The sequence below is a fragment of the Tachysurus fulvidraco genome, chromosome 26, assembly GCF_022655615.1.
Source record: "Tachysurus fulvidraco isolate hzauxx_2018 chromosome 26, HZAU_PFXX_2.0, whole genome shotgun sequence".
Taxonomy (NCBI): Eukaryota; Metazoa; Chordata; class Actinopteri; order Siluriformes; family Bagridae; genus Tachysurus; species Tachysurus fulvidraco.
In genome coordinates, this window is record NC_062543.1 from 10327165 (window position 1) to 10345482 (window position 18318).

Here is an 18318-nt window from a genome sequence, read left to right on the forward strand (position 1 = left end):
AGGACTACAATTGCTATGTTAGCATTACAACTTTCACTCAGGTCTTCTTTGGTGAACAAGACAGTCTTCATGTTAAAACTAGAATCAATTTACAGGTAACAAACTTGCAATTTTTAACCATATCGTATAAAATTATAGAATAGAAATTATTGCACTGCATCTGGTGTCATTGGGATAAGGATAGGCTTTTTGAGCCTTCTTCCTAATATTGTCTCAGGGAGTTTTTCTTTGCCACCATGCCCTCTGCCTTGCTCATTAAGGATGGATTTGATTTATACATTTAAAATGTATACCCTGAATTTATAATGTATCTTTTTCTGTACAGAGTAGTGAATGTTAAAAGTCTGGGATCTGCTGTGCTTGATGGACAGATCGATGAATGAATAAAGGCAAGTGTGTAACTACAACTCACCTGTTGCAGCCCAGCCCTGGCTGCATGTTGAAGTAACCGAACTCGCACTGTCCACAGTCTCTTCCTGTCACATGTCTTAGGCACAGACATCTTCCTGTGTGAGGATCACAATCATCCACTGCCCCCAAAGTGCCAGAGGGGTTACAGGCACAGGCTGAAAATTACAGACCACACATGTCTAATTCAGTATGGTCCGGAGATCTACAATTATTTAGCAAAGACCGAAGTAAGCTGAAGTGAAACAGAGTTATTGTTACCATCCTGAAGATTATTTTCTATATCATCATGACTGTTATGTTCCACTTATATCACAGCGCTTGCTGTTTGTAATAGTAATGACTTTATTTTCAAAATCAATCTGTTCACACAAGCAGAATCACTCACATAAACACTTTTGGGAAGGCCGCAGGCTTCTATCTAGAGCGTTTCCATAGTAACCGCTTTGGCATTTTTCACATCGGTCCCCGTCCGTGTGTCCTAAACACTTGAGGCAGTGGCCGGTGACGTGATCGCACACGCCTACTGCATTGGGGTCCGTGTTCTCGTTACACTCGCACCTTACACATGGCCGCACCACGCCATGCCGACCAAGTGGATCACCGTGGAAACCGTCCTCACATAACTCACATCTGGTTCCTGTAAATCCGTTGAACATGCATGCACAATAACACGACCTTTGTTCTTTTTGGCACATAGCAATTAACATTATCTCGCCTCAGAACCATTAAAACAGTTATTAGAATGGTTAGATTTATTGAACATTGTAAAAATTTAAAAAACTGTGACTCACCCCTCTGTCCTGCTGGGCAGTTGGTACATACCACCTCGCCTGTCTCTGGCACCTGGGCACAAGTGGTACGGTCTGGGCAGGGGCAGGGCACACAGTCTCCTGGGCTGCCAGTCAATGTGTTCCCATAGTAACCATCCTGACAACGCTCACAAGAGGGACCGGTTGTGAAGTCTGTGCAGTCACAGACACCTGGATCAACACACACACACACACACACACACACACACACACACACACACACACACACACACACACACACTTTAATGTATTAATACAGACTTGCACACCGGAGGACCAAAATACTGCATACCCTGTATACCCACTCGCTCATTACAGCCACTGTTTCATGCCCAGGGTGACACTAGAGTCTTACACTCACTGAGAAGAGCTGGCACAAAAACACCTGACACATACACGCTTTGCAGGAGAGCACGAGCCTGGTGAATACATTATGAGTTTCTCTGAGAACAGACAAATCGAAGTGTGTCAGAGCAGCCTAGAAATGTAGAACTGGGCATGCATGTTGCATCCATTTGGTTTCTGACCGCATCCTCGCACAACGTCAGATAACTTTACAAGAAAACGCACACACACACCATCACAGAACACATCACTGACAAGGGAACGCTTTATTGACGCTCTTTGCTGACAGATTCGGGGCAGAGCGTGTACCACCTTTTCTCGACAGTAGAGGGCAATGTATCGTTACTGTCCAAAAAAAGAGTTAAAGGAGCAAGTGGTGGGGGAAGGGGATGTAGATAGAGAGAGAGCTAGTGAGTGAGGCAAACCCATGTGTGGCCAATTCAGAATCTAAATCCAGCCCGACTGTAATTGCTTTAGAGACGTGTTTAGAGAAAAAAAGAATCTAAGGGTAAAAATGCTAAAGTAAAAAAAAATTACAGACAAACAAGCCATCACACAAACCCCTTGGGCCAACAGTGTCCCATGCCTCATTCCAATATCATAAAGCGCTTTAGGAAAAGACATCCCGAACGTCATTCTTTTTATAACCTTGTTTTCCTCTTTCCTTACGGACAGGGTGCTAAAATTGATTTTAAGTCATGTGTGTCAGAATCAAATCCGTATGCTCCGCTAGTACTGCATAAAGCCCTGAACTGTAGATGCTTGAACGACACTCTGGTGACTTTGTTAAGCATCTAAAGAGAGACCGGATGCTTTGATGGTAGTTCAGTGGCTTTGAGTTTAAATCCCAGGACTGTCACAGAGCTGACATTTGGTCTTTGAGCAAGACCCCCAACTGCTTAGCTATACGCCTGGATTGCATTGCAGCAGGTTGGGTGGGGGGTGGGGGGGCATTTTCCAAATGAACAAATAAAAAGCCAAGTAGAATGTGAGAGAGAGATGCTGATCCCGGAAGCTGTATATATTAGACAGTACATGATACCATCATACATCCTGAATGAATCTGGTTACTGAGTTCCTGTGTGAAGTCCATATCATCAGCAGAAATCTTATACACCCTGAAATCAGTATATTGATTCAAATATTTTTATATTTCCTGTACTTATCTCAGGACTCCTGTCTGCAATATGCTTATGTCAGTTGAGACATCTTTACTTGTAGAAGAGTAATAAATTATTATTTCCATATCTGATGTCACCCAGAAGACACAGGGTTCTCCAAAGGTTTCATATTTTTCTTGCCTAAGGGAGATTTTCCCGTTCCTTCTGATTGTTGTGACCAAAAATGTTTGAAATTTTTAAAGGCTTCTTTTCAACATGAATGGTTTTCTGTGATTTTTGCACAAAAGTACTACAATTGGTGAAATTGCATACAGAGGATTCACTACCTGAAGCCTGAAGACAGAACAGGGATTTGGTTGAATGTATGTGAAATCTATTGAAAATCTGCGATTATTTTTGATTCTCTGAATATCGCAAAGCTATCTTGATTTTGCCTTCATTTGTTTAGCTTAAAGTAAATAAAAACCTGGAGGTTCTTTGTGTCACCACTGGCTTGTTCATTAGGGATCTAAATGTGCTTCTGATTTTCAGTAAAGCTCTATACAAATCAAATTGCTTGAAAATAAATTTTCCATATTATTAGGAACACCTGCACATCATGTAATTATCCAGCTGTTGGAAAAACATTGTCTGGATTTTTTCCAATCTTCAGCTGCCCAGTTTCATTGAGTCATTGCCCACTGCATCAGATTACTGTTCCAGGCTGACAGGAGTGGAACCCCATGTGGTCCTCTGCTGTTGTGCCCCATCTGCCTCAAGGCTTGGCAACTCAAATAACCAACCATTGCAAAAACAAAACGTTAGAGCCTTCTTGTCAGCCTGAACCAGTGTGGCCGTTCCCGGCTGACCTCTCTCATCAGCAAGGTGTTTCTGCCGACACAACTGTGCATGAAAATCCCAGGAGATCAGCAGGTTCTGAAATACTCAAATCAGTCCGTCTGGTAGCAACGACGGCTAGTCACTGAGATCACATTCCCCCTTTCTGATGTTTGATCTAACCCTTAATTAGAGGTCTTGACCTGCATGTGTATGATTCTCTGCATTGTCTTGCTTCCGCCACCTGATTGGCTGATCGGATAAATGCATCTTAAAAATATTTATCACTTTCACATTGTGTTAGTGAACAAAAAATAGACTAGGCTTACAGTAAATGGCTTAAAAAAGCAAATGAGCAAGCAATCCAACAAATAAGTACAATTTAAAATTTAAAGAGCTAAATGGAATACGAGGTTGTAGCAATAAGAGTGCCAAAGGTGAATATTATTTTATTCCCTGACTGTGGCAGTGAACGTTAGTTACTTGTTAATATTGGCTCGGGTATAATGGGTATAATGATGCATAGCAGATGGCCTTAAGACTGTTATTAACTGTGTTTCTCCCTTTGTTATCCAGAAATAATTTTTTTTTTGAACAGTGGATTTGATTTTAGACAACAGCACATCACAATATTTTAATAATTTATCATGATGTTTATTTGTCATGATGTACATTTAATATTCAGGAACATCTTCTGCGACACATGTATGCAGGTGTGTTTATAATTTAAAGCAAACATAAAACATTCAAAGTCTAATTCAAAGCCTAAGTTAACCCCCCCCCCCCCCCCCCATGTTGGCACTTTGAATGTTGTAGTATTGTGAGTGCACTCTTAAAGCACTTTCTCACCTTCTTATCCACACACACACACCCACGGTGCCTCTGGAACGCTGAAAGCCTCTTGACCGTACCTGACAGATCTAAGGCTGAGGAAAAGAAGTCGAAGGTGGAAGCAGAGCTGTGTGAGAGACTGCCTTTAATGAAAAATAGCTGTTCCACAGGAAGACTCTGGTCTTTAAATAAAAATCGGAGCTTGGGGGGACAGCTCACTTCCCGCTTTCCTGCATCTCACACTATTTCAGTTTATTTGTTCTGCTAAATTAGATTTAAGAGGTATTTGATTTTGCAGGCTTTTGGGAGGTCGTTCTCTACATATGAGCGTGTGCAGACCAAACCATAGCAAACAACACTGGGGGGCAATACATGGATTAAAAAAAAAGAAAAAAAGAAAAAAGCCCCAGAAGTCAGCACATAATGGACGGACAAATACGAATCATCTTCAAAGCTGTAAACACAAGCAGCAGCATGCCGAATAAAATCCCGGCTAATAACAGCGTGTTAATTGAAAGATTACCTAAAGATGACTTTACAGTAACACAAATTATAATCAGTGATTCTGTAGAATTCTAAACCGAACTGCAAAAAGGGGGAAGTATTACACGCTGAAAACAGATGACAGGCAGCTGAATGGTCCAAGAGAGCAACGTTGGCTGACTGTCTGGGGTGGGAATAATGGCGTACTCTCTCTCTCCAAACAAAATAAGGACGGACATTCAGGGTAAAATAAAAAAGGCAAGGTTTTCTAGTAACACACGCAGCTTTGTAGAAGTTCTACTCATCCAGCTTTCTCTCACACGTCTGACTAAGTTACACAGGTTTCTCCCTTCTTCTCCATGAGTATATTGTCCCTTGAAGGCTACTTAAAAAAATAAATAGTTATGAACCTGTACAAATTCATAAAACATGTCTACTTTCATATGAGATTCATATTAACCACAACTGTTGAGTGCGACTTGACAAGGAAATTCAATGCTGAACATGGACATTTGTTGGCCTCTGGGGAAAAAAAAAAGGAGTTAGCATACTCTGGTGCTCAGGTGGTGGAATCAACTACCCTAACCCTAACCCTAGGATTTCCTAACCCTAACCCTAGGATTTCCTAACCCTAACCCTAACCCTAACCCTAACCCTAACCCTAGGATTTCCTAACCCTAACCCTACAGACGATTGTCTTTCAAATGAAAACCAAAGGCCAGCGTCTTCAGCCAGCACTTAATGTGGACTAAATACTATTTATTTATGTACTTATTTATGACCTCTTTCTCTAACGGGGTTTTAGCTTGACAGGATCTTGACTTGTTTGCGCTAATTAGTTTTTGACGGCGATTATAAAGCACTTCTATACGTCTCTCCGGATTGCTGTTTTACTAAGTGAAGGCACATCAGCACCAAGGAGTAAGCTTAATTATGTCGGTCACGCATTAACGAAATACATAAACTCATTAGTTTAATATTCCTGGAGGTACCATTACCTTCCTGTAGTGAAAGAGACTGATGAAGAGAAAAGAAGAGAAGAGAACGTAAGAGAGATGGAGAGAAAATGACCAGGGTATTCCCCTTTTTTTCTTTTGCTCCTTTTTAAAGAAGATAAATTCACCAATAAAGAGAAGCGAGAAATGAAGATAGAGAGAGTAGAAAATACTAATACAAAGAATGTCCATTAAATGTGTTCTCTGCGGTCTTCTGTACAGATCGGAGCTCGTCTCAGTTTTTACGAGGACGTGTTTGCATCAGACATATTAACCGACTGAAGTGATTAAGCTTACGTCTAATACAAGAACATCTAGCAATCTTGATCAAATCATGAGAAAAACACACTTGGCTTGGCTCCATTAGACACACTTGACTGCTTTAATTGCTGCATTTGTTAAACCTGGCTCTTCACCCAGCATGACTCTCAGAGAGAGAAAATAAAGCAGGCCTCGAAATAGGATTAAAGATTTCTGTGTCATATAGATGAATATTTGTTTTCCTCCAAGAGAGATTTCCAAGCATATTATTTGCATTAGGGTAATAATTTACCTACAGCGACATCTGATAGATTGAGGATCACCTTATTAATAATCACCAGCAGCTTTTATATATTTAATGGTTCTTCCATAACCATTAAATATATAAAATATATTCTAACCAGGGGGACACGGTGGCTTAGTGGTTAGCACGTTTGCCTCACACCTCCAGGGTTGGGGGTTTGATTCCCGCCTCCGCCTTGTGTGTGTGGAGTTTGCATGTTCTCCCTGTGCCTCGGGGGTTTCCTCCGGGTACTCCGGTTTCCTCCCCGATCCAAAGACATGCATAGTAGGTTGATTGGCATCTCTGGAAAATTGTCCATAGTGTGTGAGTGAATGAGAGTGTGTGTGTGTGTGTGTGTGCCCTGTGATATGCTTTAAGAGAGTGAATGAATGAATTGAATATTCTAACCAACCATGTAATAGTGTGAACAGTGTTATTTTATGGAAAGCTTCTTATACCTTCTTTACACTCTCTTTAATTTTCAATTCAATGTATTTGTAAAGCGCTTCTAACAATGGATGTTGTTTCAAAGCAGCTTTACAGAAGTATAGAAGCAGAATAAAAATTGTATAGTTTAAAATGAAGTTACTTTTTATCTCTAACATTTATCTCCAATGAACAAGCCTGACATTTTTTTTCGGAAAAGTCATAAGCCTATTTATACATGATCCATGCAGTTCTATTGATTTTCTATCAAGGGATCAGGTCACACGTGCACCCCATAGACTACCGAATGTTTTGTAGCCAAACCCTTAACTCCAAATGTTCATTAACACAACATGAAACAGGAAGCCGCCCTCTTGCCCAAAGGGGCCTCGAGATTACCATATCAGCATCTGAAGCTCAGCGGGTGTCCGTCCTTATTTAGTTCCTGACTTTATTTTCGCTCTCAACTCTCTTCAGGCAAAGTCTATTCCCCTCTTCCTGACATTTGTATGTCTCGCCGTGTTGAATTATTCACCGTATTTTGCATGGCTAAATGTCAGCACCTCAGAACAGCTCCTTATTGTTTGCAGCTCTTTCAGTCGAGAGAAACAGAAGGGGGGGAAAAAAAACAGAGAAAAAGGAAAACGATGCTAGGCGGAAAATGGAGGAGTGAAAAATACGTTTTATTCTGCAGAAAGAGTTCACAATGCTCTTTCCTTTCCGCACATTTATGGCGATGCTAGTTGATTATTAGCATTTATTTTTAAACAAATACTATAGTATTGTGTCATACAGAACACTTTATTACTTAAAACATAATATATTAAGCCTTCTTTAATATATTTGTAATAAATTACTAGAGCGAATCATTTCTTATCATTATTATAGACTGAAATTCATGCTACATGGTTGTTAGACCTCAACTCCACGGGATGAGTTGCCTTTTTGACGTTGAAGACTCGTATTCAGCTTGAGATGTCATACTTCATCAATCAGACCAGGTTCAATCTGGTTCTGAGCAGCTATTTACCTCTTAATCAACAAGTTTCTGCTCTCCACAGACAACATGGCCATAATGTTTACGCCTCAAGGCAACAGGATCAAGCACTTTCATTACCCTTTTGAACCAGCGCTCTAACAGGAAGCATGTCTCTCCCTGTATAATACGAACCTTTGCTTGTTATGTCATTTGCTTCTTTTTGAACTTCTCTCATACAAAGTAATCACTGAAAATGCAGATGTGAGGGACTACCGGGTTTACCACAGAAAACCCCATACATCATTCTGCTTTATTGCAGGCTTTTGAAATACAAATCACGGACATATTACTTACAATTGTGCAAAAGTGGCTAATTTATTACTTAAATACGGGCTTTCAAATTTTAATTAAAAAAAGTCATGTATAAAGCCTTCTATATATAAACCTTTCTGCTTACCATGGCAGTAAAGAGTGGTTGTTTGACATACCATATCCTTCCTTAGAGCTCGAACCATTCTGATCATCTCCTCTGATCTCCACCTCTCTCGTCTACAAGACCTGCAGCTGTTTTTTTTTCTTGCTCAACACCATTTTGTGTTAACTTGTGCATGAAGATGCTTTGTATAACTATTTTTCAGACCAGATGTTTCTCTAACTCTGCTACTGTAGAAATTTGGGACTCATCCAAATAATGATGGTGGAGCTGCTATGCTCTATGTTATTTTGTCCCCTTGAAGAGAAGGAACTTCTGATTGGTCCTGTGTAGGAATCCTTGTCAGCACACAATGCAGCAGGTTCCAGTGCTGCTCTCATTTTCGTTTGGATTCATGACACGTTTTTATTTTTAATAACTTCCTGATCCGACCTCTGTCCCTCATTATGTTGTTGCACTAATATGCTCACCTGCTTCCTATTACCTCTGGTTTTACTCTCTCTGTTTGTGTGCTGTGTGTATTGACAAAATGGGTGCAAGCAATTGGGCTACATATATATTTAACAAAGTTGTAGTAGTTTCAGCTACACAATGTGCTGGTTGGATGTCTGATGTATATGGCAAGTCATCTAATTAGATTCTACAGGAACTGTGACCTTGTGTGCTTATGACGATCTTCACGATCTTTGATTTTTCCAAATGATGTGAAGTTCATGGTACAGACTCATGGTACATGGTACAGACTTTCTTAAATGAAGGATCTATGGTTTGTTTTTGTAGGTACATAGATTTTACACTTTCACACCCCTAAACATGATGCTGAACAAACCAAACTGTGATTGGTTACTGCACATGTCAGTCAGACATCCTCTTGGGTGGTGCTTTGTGGCCAATAAAAGCTGCTGTCAGTCTGAAGGTTTGGCCACAAAAGGCTACCTACTTTCTTTTTCATTTTTTTGTGATTTTTTTTAAAAATTCCCTTTCATTCCATGTCATTTCGATGAGAAATGAAAGATTCAATGTAATTTGCACTAGGTTATAGTCTCATTTTCTTTTCCTCCCTCAGAATGGATAATGGCTGTTTTAAAGCCTAAAGTTTGAAAATTCAGGAATGAGCGATTGTACCGCTCAGCATATTGCACATAATTCTAAAGCTGTGCGCTTCACCCTTAGATCTAACCTTAGAAATAAAAATGCAGATGATCTATGACTGATGAGTTGTGAAGGCCTTCGCTCCCTCGTTCCGTTCGCCTCCTCTCCGTTCCGTACTTTCTCATCTTGCATTACTTGCAAATGTTGCCCTTCAACCTGTCCTTAAGAAAGGAAAGGGTTTCAATAAGCTACATGGTGGCCATAAATACATACCGTTGTAAGCACCAGCAATATGAAGCAACAATATAGAGGGAAAAAAAAAATCTATTATATAGCACGGCTGGTCTCCACGATTATTATATGACATCAATATTTGGTGGCCGTCAGGGTAAAACACTACACCTTCTGGGGAAATTGCATCCATGGTTTAAAAAAGTGTTAGGCATATTTACAAGGAACACTGCGTGAAAGATTTATGACAGGGAAAGAAATGATAGATGGCTGTTTGAAGATAGTGTTTATGTATACATTGCAACTTTCTATAATTCATGACTTAATTCACGTGCATGGAGTATAATCGAATTATCTCGTGAGCTCAGGAAAGAGGCGGAAAGAGGAGTCTAGAGAGCTGGAGGGACTGAAAAAAGAGCTTGACACAACCTATTTGTACAAAAGATAAATTTACGTCTGCGCACTGCAGTTAACGAAGGCGTTCACGTAATAAGTCGGTGTTTTCTCTATGCCGCGTTTTATTGCATCATTCTCCACCCCAAACACCCCTCCCACGCCTTCCTGCATACTCTAATTTAATGGATGGCAAGTCTTAAATTAACACTTGAGAAGAAAAATACACAGCAAAAGAGAGGCACAAGCACAACGTACACGCATCTGAAGGACATATGCTTGACTTCATTAGTCCTCCGTTGTTGGATGAGCAGCGTCCCGTTTTTTGTTTCTTCCCCACCACAAATATTAACGTTTTTGCAATCTGTTCTGTCGCTGGCAGTGACACAATCTGGAGAACATCTAATAAATCACAATTATGAAAGCACAATAGTGCAGCGCTCAGGCAGAAACACCGCTTCTCTGCTCTTGCTGCTAGTCTCGGCTGAACGAATTGATTAGCTATTAGCCAATTAATAGTCAGTTGCACCTCATTTGCAAGTCCAGCAAAATTCCCAGCTCATGCGTATGAAAATCAAATAGGTGTTTTCTTTCAGCTCTCCTTGTACACTTTAAAACTTTTCCGAAAGGGAGAACTAAACTGAATAGCCTTAAAAAAAATCCTTAAAATTCTAATAGGCTATGAATGAGTTTGAAAAACTTTTGTAGTACGAGGAAAATGAAGAATGGCATGTGTATGTGCTAATGCCGAGCAAAGCTACTTTCAGCAGGGATTCGTCACAAGCCTAATTCTATTTACCAACCTGAAAAGGATTTAAGCAGCTAAATGGCCCTGAACGGCGCCTATTGCAACTGGCATTCAATTGCACTTTGAAGTTAAACAGATTCATGAATAAATAAATGCACTGAGCTCCTCCTCCTCTCCTGGGACGGAAAAATGTCTTGACCAAGGCTTTTCCTTTCGTTCCCTCGCTCGTCTTTCTGCTTTTGATCCTCTTACAACTTTCTTTTACACGTGCCCTGACCTTTTCCATCGCCTGTCTCCTCCTTTCTGCTCAGAGTGCTTTATTAAACACCTCCCTGGCTCTTGCCTCACAATTATCTCTCTCTCTTAAAGCATATCAGCTCGTGTTTGACATTAATTTGCAGCGTAAAATCCTTGCACTGAACTAATCGCTTTTTACGCTCATAAGGGAACTATGAAGGTTTAATTTGCAACACATTAAAAGAGTCTGAGTTCCTGGTAAGTGTCAGAGAAAGCAGGGGAGAAAAAAAGGGATGAAGACAAAGGGAACGTGTGTTTTTTTGGTCACCTTTCACTTCCCACTCACCAGTCAGCTCTCATACACAGTATAAGCACTAACTACTGTATATACAGACATTTCGATTCATTCCAGTGAGTCAAGTCATTTGACTCTGATTTGTTGAGATTTATTCACAGATTCGTTCACCCGACTTTACAGTAAGTTTCATCATTACCGTGTCGCCTTTTTTCTCTTTTAAATAGACCTGTTTTGAAAGAAGAACAGCCTTACAGGTGAATTAAGACCTTGGAAAGTCTTTTCAAAATCATAATGCTAGCACAACAAATTTTCACAAAAGCACAGCAATGACACATAGTCATATAGATTTGATGTCTTTTTCTTACAGTAACCTCTTACGACCTATGAAAGATTTACCTTTATTGACCAAGCCGACATCGGTGAGACAAGTTCTCATTTGTTCATGAATGTCAATAACCTGTTTCTTAGTTTTGTTCTCGAACCTCAAGTGCTATTTCACTCATAAGGAGCTAAACATCACTAAAGCTAACCGGATGCAGCTAACTGCTGCTTATGCTGCATGTCAGGGCAGCATAACATAATAATAAATAATAATAATATGTTTAATTTATATAGCGCCTTTCCCAAGCTCAAGGACGCTTTACAAGGTACAGTATTTCAAGACAAATGAAATATCGTGTAACTAACAAACAAACATATATGCAACATTTGCACATGACGAAGGATCACATGCAGCTGCATGAGATGATAACAGAAGACAGGACTATACACAAAAACATACAGTGCAAGAGATAGGACTCTACATAGTACACGATACATACACCACATTTCAGAAAAATTAAGGACTCCTAGTACATATGCATTTACTAATAATGAAGGTTGAAAAGGTGGGTCTTAAGCCTTGATTTAAATTCAGACAAAGTGGTGATAGTTCTGAGTGCAATGGGTAGGGAGTTCCATAGTGTTGGAGTAATGACAGAAAAGGATCTGCCACCCACACAAACATAGTGCTGTCAGCCCTCTTCCACATACATGAGCTAAAGATTGGCTGTTGTCACTATTATTTACAGGTGTCTTTCTTCCCACCCATGCATGGCAAGCATTTTTTACAAAATTTTTACTTGGCCATGGATCCCGGTTTTAATAAGAGAACAGACTTGTGGGAATTTAATGGAAGTTAAGATAGTATTTCCACCAGCATAATGCAAGCACAACAAAGAATAAAAAACAAAGTTACCTGGCACATGTCACATTTTCAGCTATATTTGATGTACTTTTCAGACGTTTGGTGCGAGCAGTAACCTGTAAAATGTGGATGAGTTCCAGCAAATGCATTATCAAGAGCTATGGTTAGGTCATATTCAATCTTCTGTCAAATCCAGTGCGGTGACATTTTCATAATCTGATTCAGATTCGCTGATGCTCTATAGATTCCACATTAAAATTTAAGGAAGAAATAACACTTGCTGATGTTTCTGGCTGAAATTATGCCGTTTTTGCTGCTCACTCAAGCACACAGAGGAATTCCACAGAGGCCCATAGCCTCTAATGGCTTTCACTGGCTAAATTTGATAAGTTATTCTGGTATTTATGTGGGTTTTATCTATTTTTTTATAGTTAATATATTGATTATTGTATTGGTTCTGTATTGATACGTATCCGTATCCTAATGCCTCAATTCTGTGAATATTTTAAGTAATCACTTTGCCATCACTACAGTACTCATTTTCTACAGTTAAATATGTTGCATATAGAGTCATTTTTATCAATTGTGTCAGTTTAAATGGGTGAAGTACCCTGTTTGTACTGAAGTAGGTTTATGCGGGTGAATTAGACGGCATGTCTGCAAGACTGGGAAATGGGGCAAGACTTTTAAAGGTTTGCTTAATGTCAGAAAAATAGGGCGACAGTGTGGTGCAGCGGTTGGCCGTACTGTTCCCACTCTCGCACATGTACGCTTCACACTCTCGCACATGTACGCTTCACACTCTCGCACATGTACAGTACAGGTCTAGCCTATATTATTATTAATTAGCCAGGGGCTGGTTAACAGAGCTAATGAGAAATAAAGAGGTGGTAGTGAACTCGGCCTCACCTACGCAGGCAATAATCTCACTATGCAGGCCATTAAATGGGGTAAAGGGAGGGAGTGCAGGAGAAACAATAAGACAAGATGACAGGGCAAAATGAGATAGAAATTAGACAGGGATGGAGGTGCGAAAAAAAAGAAGAATATATGACATCCTGTATTTAGCTGACGGATTGGACGTGCTTGCACACAATCTGAAAGCCTCTAACCCCTGTGTCCTGTTTTGGACAAACTGACCTATTTTAAAGTTTTACTGAAATTGGAACAAAGCTCTAGCACTTGTCACATGCTCTCTAATTAACAAGCAAAAATAAGCACAAGATTATATTCAGGTCATTTTGACCCGAAAGTAGTCATTTGAATTAAAAAAAATAATTAAAGGATTTTGTTCTCACAGACCTGTTTCTGGATGACACGTCCCATGCTGGTTACAGTCACATGGAACACAGGGGGAATATGGTCCGCCATTAGGACGATCTCGGGTAAAACCAGGTGCACACAGCTCACAAAACTGTCCCATGAATCCCAGTGGACAGGTGCACACTTCAACCCATGGGGCAGGTGGTGTGAGGGGGGTGTTGGAGTAGGACTCGACCAGTGTCGCAGAGGTCAGTGTCACACCAGAGAGCTGGGAGGTATCTGTGGATGGAGAGAAGGTCAAATTTATTTTTTGTGTAAAAAAAAGAATGTTATGACCATTTTTACCTTTCAGTCTGATAGTGTTCTCATTTTTTATTTTAATTCATATAAAAAAAAATAGCCCGCTCAAATTTCAAGACCTTATGGTGTTTAAACAGTATCAGTATGTTCAGTATGTTAGATATGAGCCACTGCAACTGAGATAATAAGGTTTCTTTTTCATTAATGCATGGCTGCTCACAGCATCAGAAATAAACAAAGTAGAACTTTTACTTTTAATTCTTTAATTTATCCTGATCAGCTGTAACATAAATCCAACCACCTAATATTGTTTAAGTCCCCATTTTTGATGGGGACTTCAACATGCACACATGGACCGGTCTGTAGCTATGCAGGCTGAAATGCACTGCCTATTCTGACATATTTCTATTATTTATATAAACACCCTTATTCAGAGTGACTTCTCATTTATCTTATTTATACAGCTGAGCACTTGAATGTTAAGAGCCTTGCTCAGGGGCCCAGTAGTGGCAGCTTGGTGGCCTGGGAATTGGAACTCAGGACCCACTGAGCTACCACTGCCCCCTAGCTTGGTGGACAAATGTTCTGTGATCAGAAATGGTGGTTAGAATTACAGTTTTTAATAGATATACTTCTATGTGTACTTATGTCAGCCACCTTCACACACATACAGAGGCTCACGGTGCATCCCAGTTTGCATACTTAGTCACTGTTCTTTGGCATTTTTTATAAATAGTGTGAAGTACCTGGATGATGCACTTCACACATGTGGAATGTTGGACAGTCAAGGGCTACCAAGTGCTGACATTGTTTATGAGGGAAAAAATGCCAAGATGCCAGCGGTGAGTGCGATTTCATACTAATGATCCAGATGGTACTACCCTTCTAAAATTCATACACTAGACAATTAAGTGCATGGTCTGTGGGAAGCAGCTATAGTTTACTTCATAAAATCTAATTAAGCAAAGCAAATGGAAAAATGTTGATGTGTGCTTTTAGACCAGGAACTCCCAGGGCTGATTCACTAGCACCCATTTTCCTGCTTCTATATAAACATAATTTATTTGCTGGTGCATTGATTCAGAAGTGTTAGCACTATGGGGATACTTGAGGAAGAGAACTGCAGAGCACTACCTTCAAACTAACATGTTTTTAGAACATGAACATTCCAAAGATTAATGGCACTCATTCGAAGAGGTGTAGCGTAAGATATATTAGGCCATTCCTTTAAGCAAAAGCATTCATACATCAGAGTAAAGGTTAAATAGTTGTGGGTTGTCTCAGGTTCGATGACAGACATTTTAAGTTTAATTGACTTTGGACCAGTTTGGTCCCTTTTGTATTGATCCTTTCCATGAAGAAAAGCAAGTACATACAGGGCAGAAATTTTAAAGAGCCCAAGGCATTATCATATAACAGCAGTGAAGCTAGCATTTACTTATACCAAGTAAATAAATTAGATTAGTGATTATCATTGATATTTCTTTCAAAGTGCCAACTTACTGGGGGATTGCTAACATCTTTTATATGCAAAATCGACATGCTCCCCTAATGCCTCCAAACCAATTTTTAAGCTGATAAAACATTCCAATCCTACAGGAAAGGTGACTACATAATGTTAACAATATAAACCATATAATTAAAAAAAAAAAAGCTAATTTGACAAATATGAAAAAATCTGTCACATTCATAAGCAGTCTATAAAAGCACTTAAGTTGAAAGAAAGATCTCTAAAGATCCAAAGATGATTTTAGGCTGCGGAAATCCAGCAGAACTTCCACAAAGTCAACCTTACATCACTCTTTATGCTATGAATCCAACTGAGGATAATATCAGCTACTCAAGCATGTTACATTTCAGTGGCAGAGGGTATTAAGAATTACAACCATCTTCTAGATGGGTTTATTGATTTCATTTTCACACATCAATACGATGGCCAGAGATGGCACATTCTTTAATACTGGCTTCCCCAGTGCCCATATCCCTTACCTCTGAGTAGGATAAGAACAAGTCTTGGTTCTCTATTAAAGAAAGATGAATTTACATTTAAAGAAGTTCAAAGTCCATCTTCAAATACTAAAATGCCTATGATTGGTGAGTGGAGGTTTGATTGACATTTTTAAATAAGAATTATTTTTTAATAATAAATATTCTGTCCGTCCAAGTATTTAAAAATGTAACTAAAAACCAACAATCGTTTAGTTGGTAACTTGTCTGTAACAGAAAAATTTAATTGAAAAATTAAAAAGTCATTTCATTACAATTTCTAGCAGCTGTGGAAAAAATGTTTTGCGAAAAGTTGATTTAAGAGCTTTTCAAAGCCAAATTGTATCTTGCGAAAACTTTTTTCTCTGATTACCAGAACTAATTGTTACTTTAGGACTAGGTTCAGTTTACAGTTGCGTTTTTGTGGTTAGTCATAAATCCCATGAGCTATAACAGAACTTTGTGCCTTTAAACTACTGTGTAATATGTTTATATAGGCTGCAGGTTCTCTAAGAAATAGGTACAAGAGCAAGCAAATCCCTGCTGGCATATCTGCAACGTGAATGGTAGTGAGTGGATACATGTGTAAAGAGGTGATGGTGGTGTAGAAGGGTGTATGAAAGAATATTAAACATTTAATATTAGGTCATTTTTCACTAGTCACCTTGACCGAATGTCACGCTATGATATGACCGTGAAGAGAAACGCTCGGCATAAACTCTTAAGCTGCTGACGTGGTAACAGCAACAAAAGTGACACTCCGGCTGCTTTGATTTATGTGAATGACAATCAGACCTGAGCTGTGTTACTATAATCGAATAAGCATGTAAGTCATAGCAAGGTATAATGATTCTAATAATGATAATGCAGTAGAGTCGCACACTGCAGCATATATATGTAATTGTCCCTTAAGGCAACATGTTTATTTTGGTAGTCGAAATGCTATCATGTTTTGCTGCCAAAAAGAATCAGAAAATATGCAGATGCTAAAAACTTACCATGTACAGTATACAGTATTCGTGGAGTACTCGAGGTGGTAATACTCTGTATGGTGTACACTGAGCTAACACATCCCCACATCTCATTTAAGCATCACACACATGTGAGATCCAATTATGGGTGTGATGATCATGTCCACATACACTTGTCCATTTAGTGTATGTTTTTTTTTTAGTAATCATTTGTACCTGATGGTCTAGAACTGGTCTATTCGGTTCCCGATGGTCTGCAACTGTGCACGTGCTCAAAAGCGTACATTCTCCTTTGGTCACGCACCATTTTCCTATCAGAAAATTTTAACATGGAAGAACCACACTTCCAGAAAAAAATCCAGAATGCACTACATCTATATGATGCAGGCTTGACTCAACTAGTTAGTAATCTTAGCACACAAGATCAAAGCTAGTAACAGGTTCACTGCCTATTCCAAGAGTACAACTGTTACCATTAGGGCTCTTATATATGTAGTACAAAACATAGCTCAAACTCCAGAACACCAAACATTGAAAATGACTAAATATGAACCAAGAAATAAATTAACCAAAAGCAATTATTGCATCTAATGTAAGTTCAGCCCCTCTTATTAAGAAAACAGCAACAACAGAATTTCATAGCCCAATCATAAGCTAATCCATAAGCCATCCATAGCTCAATGGACAAAAACACAGTCTCACCAACAGTCACATGTACTTGGAAACATTGGCTTCAGTACTCTACAAAGCATTAGTCCAACAGGCTAAATTTAAGAAAATGCAGACCAAAGACTGAAGGTCTGGCTTTAGGCCCCCTTTCAGGTAGCCCTCCAGACTTTTTTCCATTGTTGGTTGCAGGGAAAAAACTGACTCCCACTTGAGCAACTATAATGGCTGCCCCTACGGCTCAAGCCAGAACAGAAGGTAGTGGAACAGCAAATACAGATACATATCCAGATGATACCTGAACCCTTACTCTTTACTGTAGAGTATTAAATTATTTACAAAACCTTTTTTTTGTTAAAAGAATAAGTGATTGAATCTTGTAAGTTCAAATATTTGAAGTTTGCTTTTTTCCTAACTGGTACAGTAAAATAGAGGAACGCAAAATATTTATGAGGGGGTTTTACTGGGGTGGAAATGAGAGAACCTGGAGGAAATCCAGAAGTATGAGAACATGCCAACTTGGCAGAGGAGGGAATTAATCCACAACCCCAAAGGTGTGGGGCAAAATTGCTAACCACCAAGCTACCATGCCCCCTTGGCATGGATGCTAGTTAGATATATTTCATACAAAAAAAAAACATCTCTGTTATTTTCACCCCTTTTACTCATTTAAGTGCAAAAAGTTGTGAATAACGATATTGTTGTATGAAGGATCTTAACACGTTTTGAATTTATGAAACAATTATAGATTTTG

General features: G+C 39.3%; 1 protein-coding gene across 1 annotated transcript in view; it reads right to left on the reverse strand.

The window, feature by feature from the left end:
• lamc3 (laminin, gamma 3) overlaps positions 1-18318 on the reverse strand; it is a 99946-nt gene that overhangs the window by 19234 nt on the left and 62394 nt on the right. Inside the window, exons 12-15 of the mRNA XM_047809541.1 lie at positions 13681-13920; positions 1203-1391; positions 797-1048; positions 413-566 (exon numbers count right to left, since the gene is read on the reverse strand). Coding sequence (XP_047665497.1) covers positions 413-566; positions 797-1048; positions 1203-1391; positions 13681-13920 — 835 coding nt within the window. The remainder of the gene's footprint in view (positions 1-412; positions 567-796; positions 1049-1202; positions 1392-13680; positions 13921-18318) is intronic.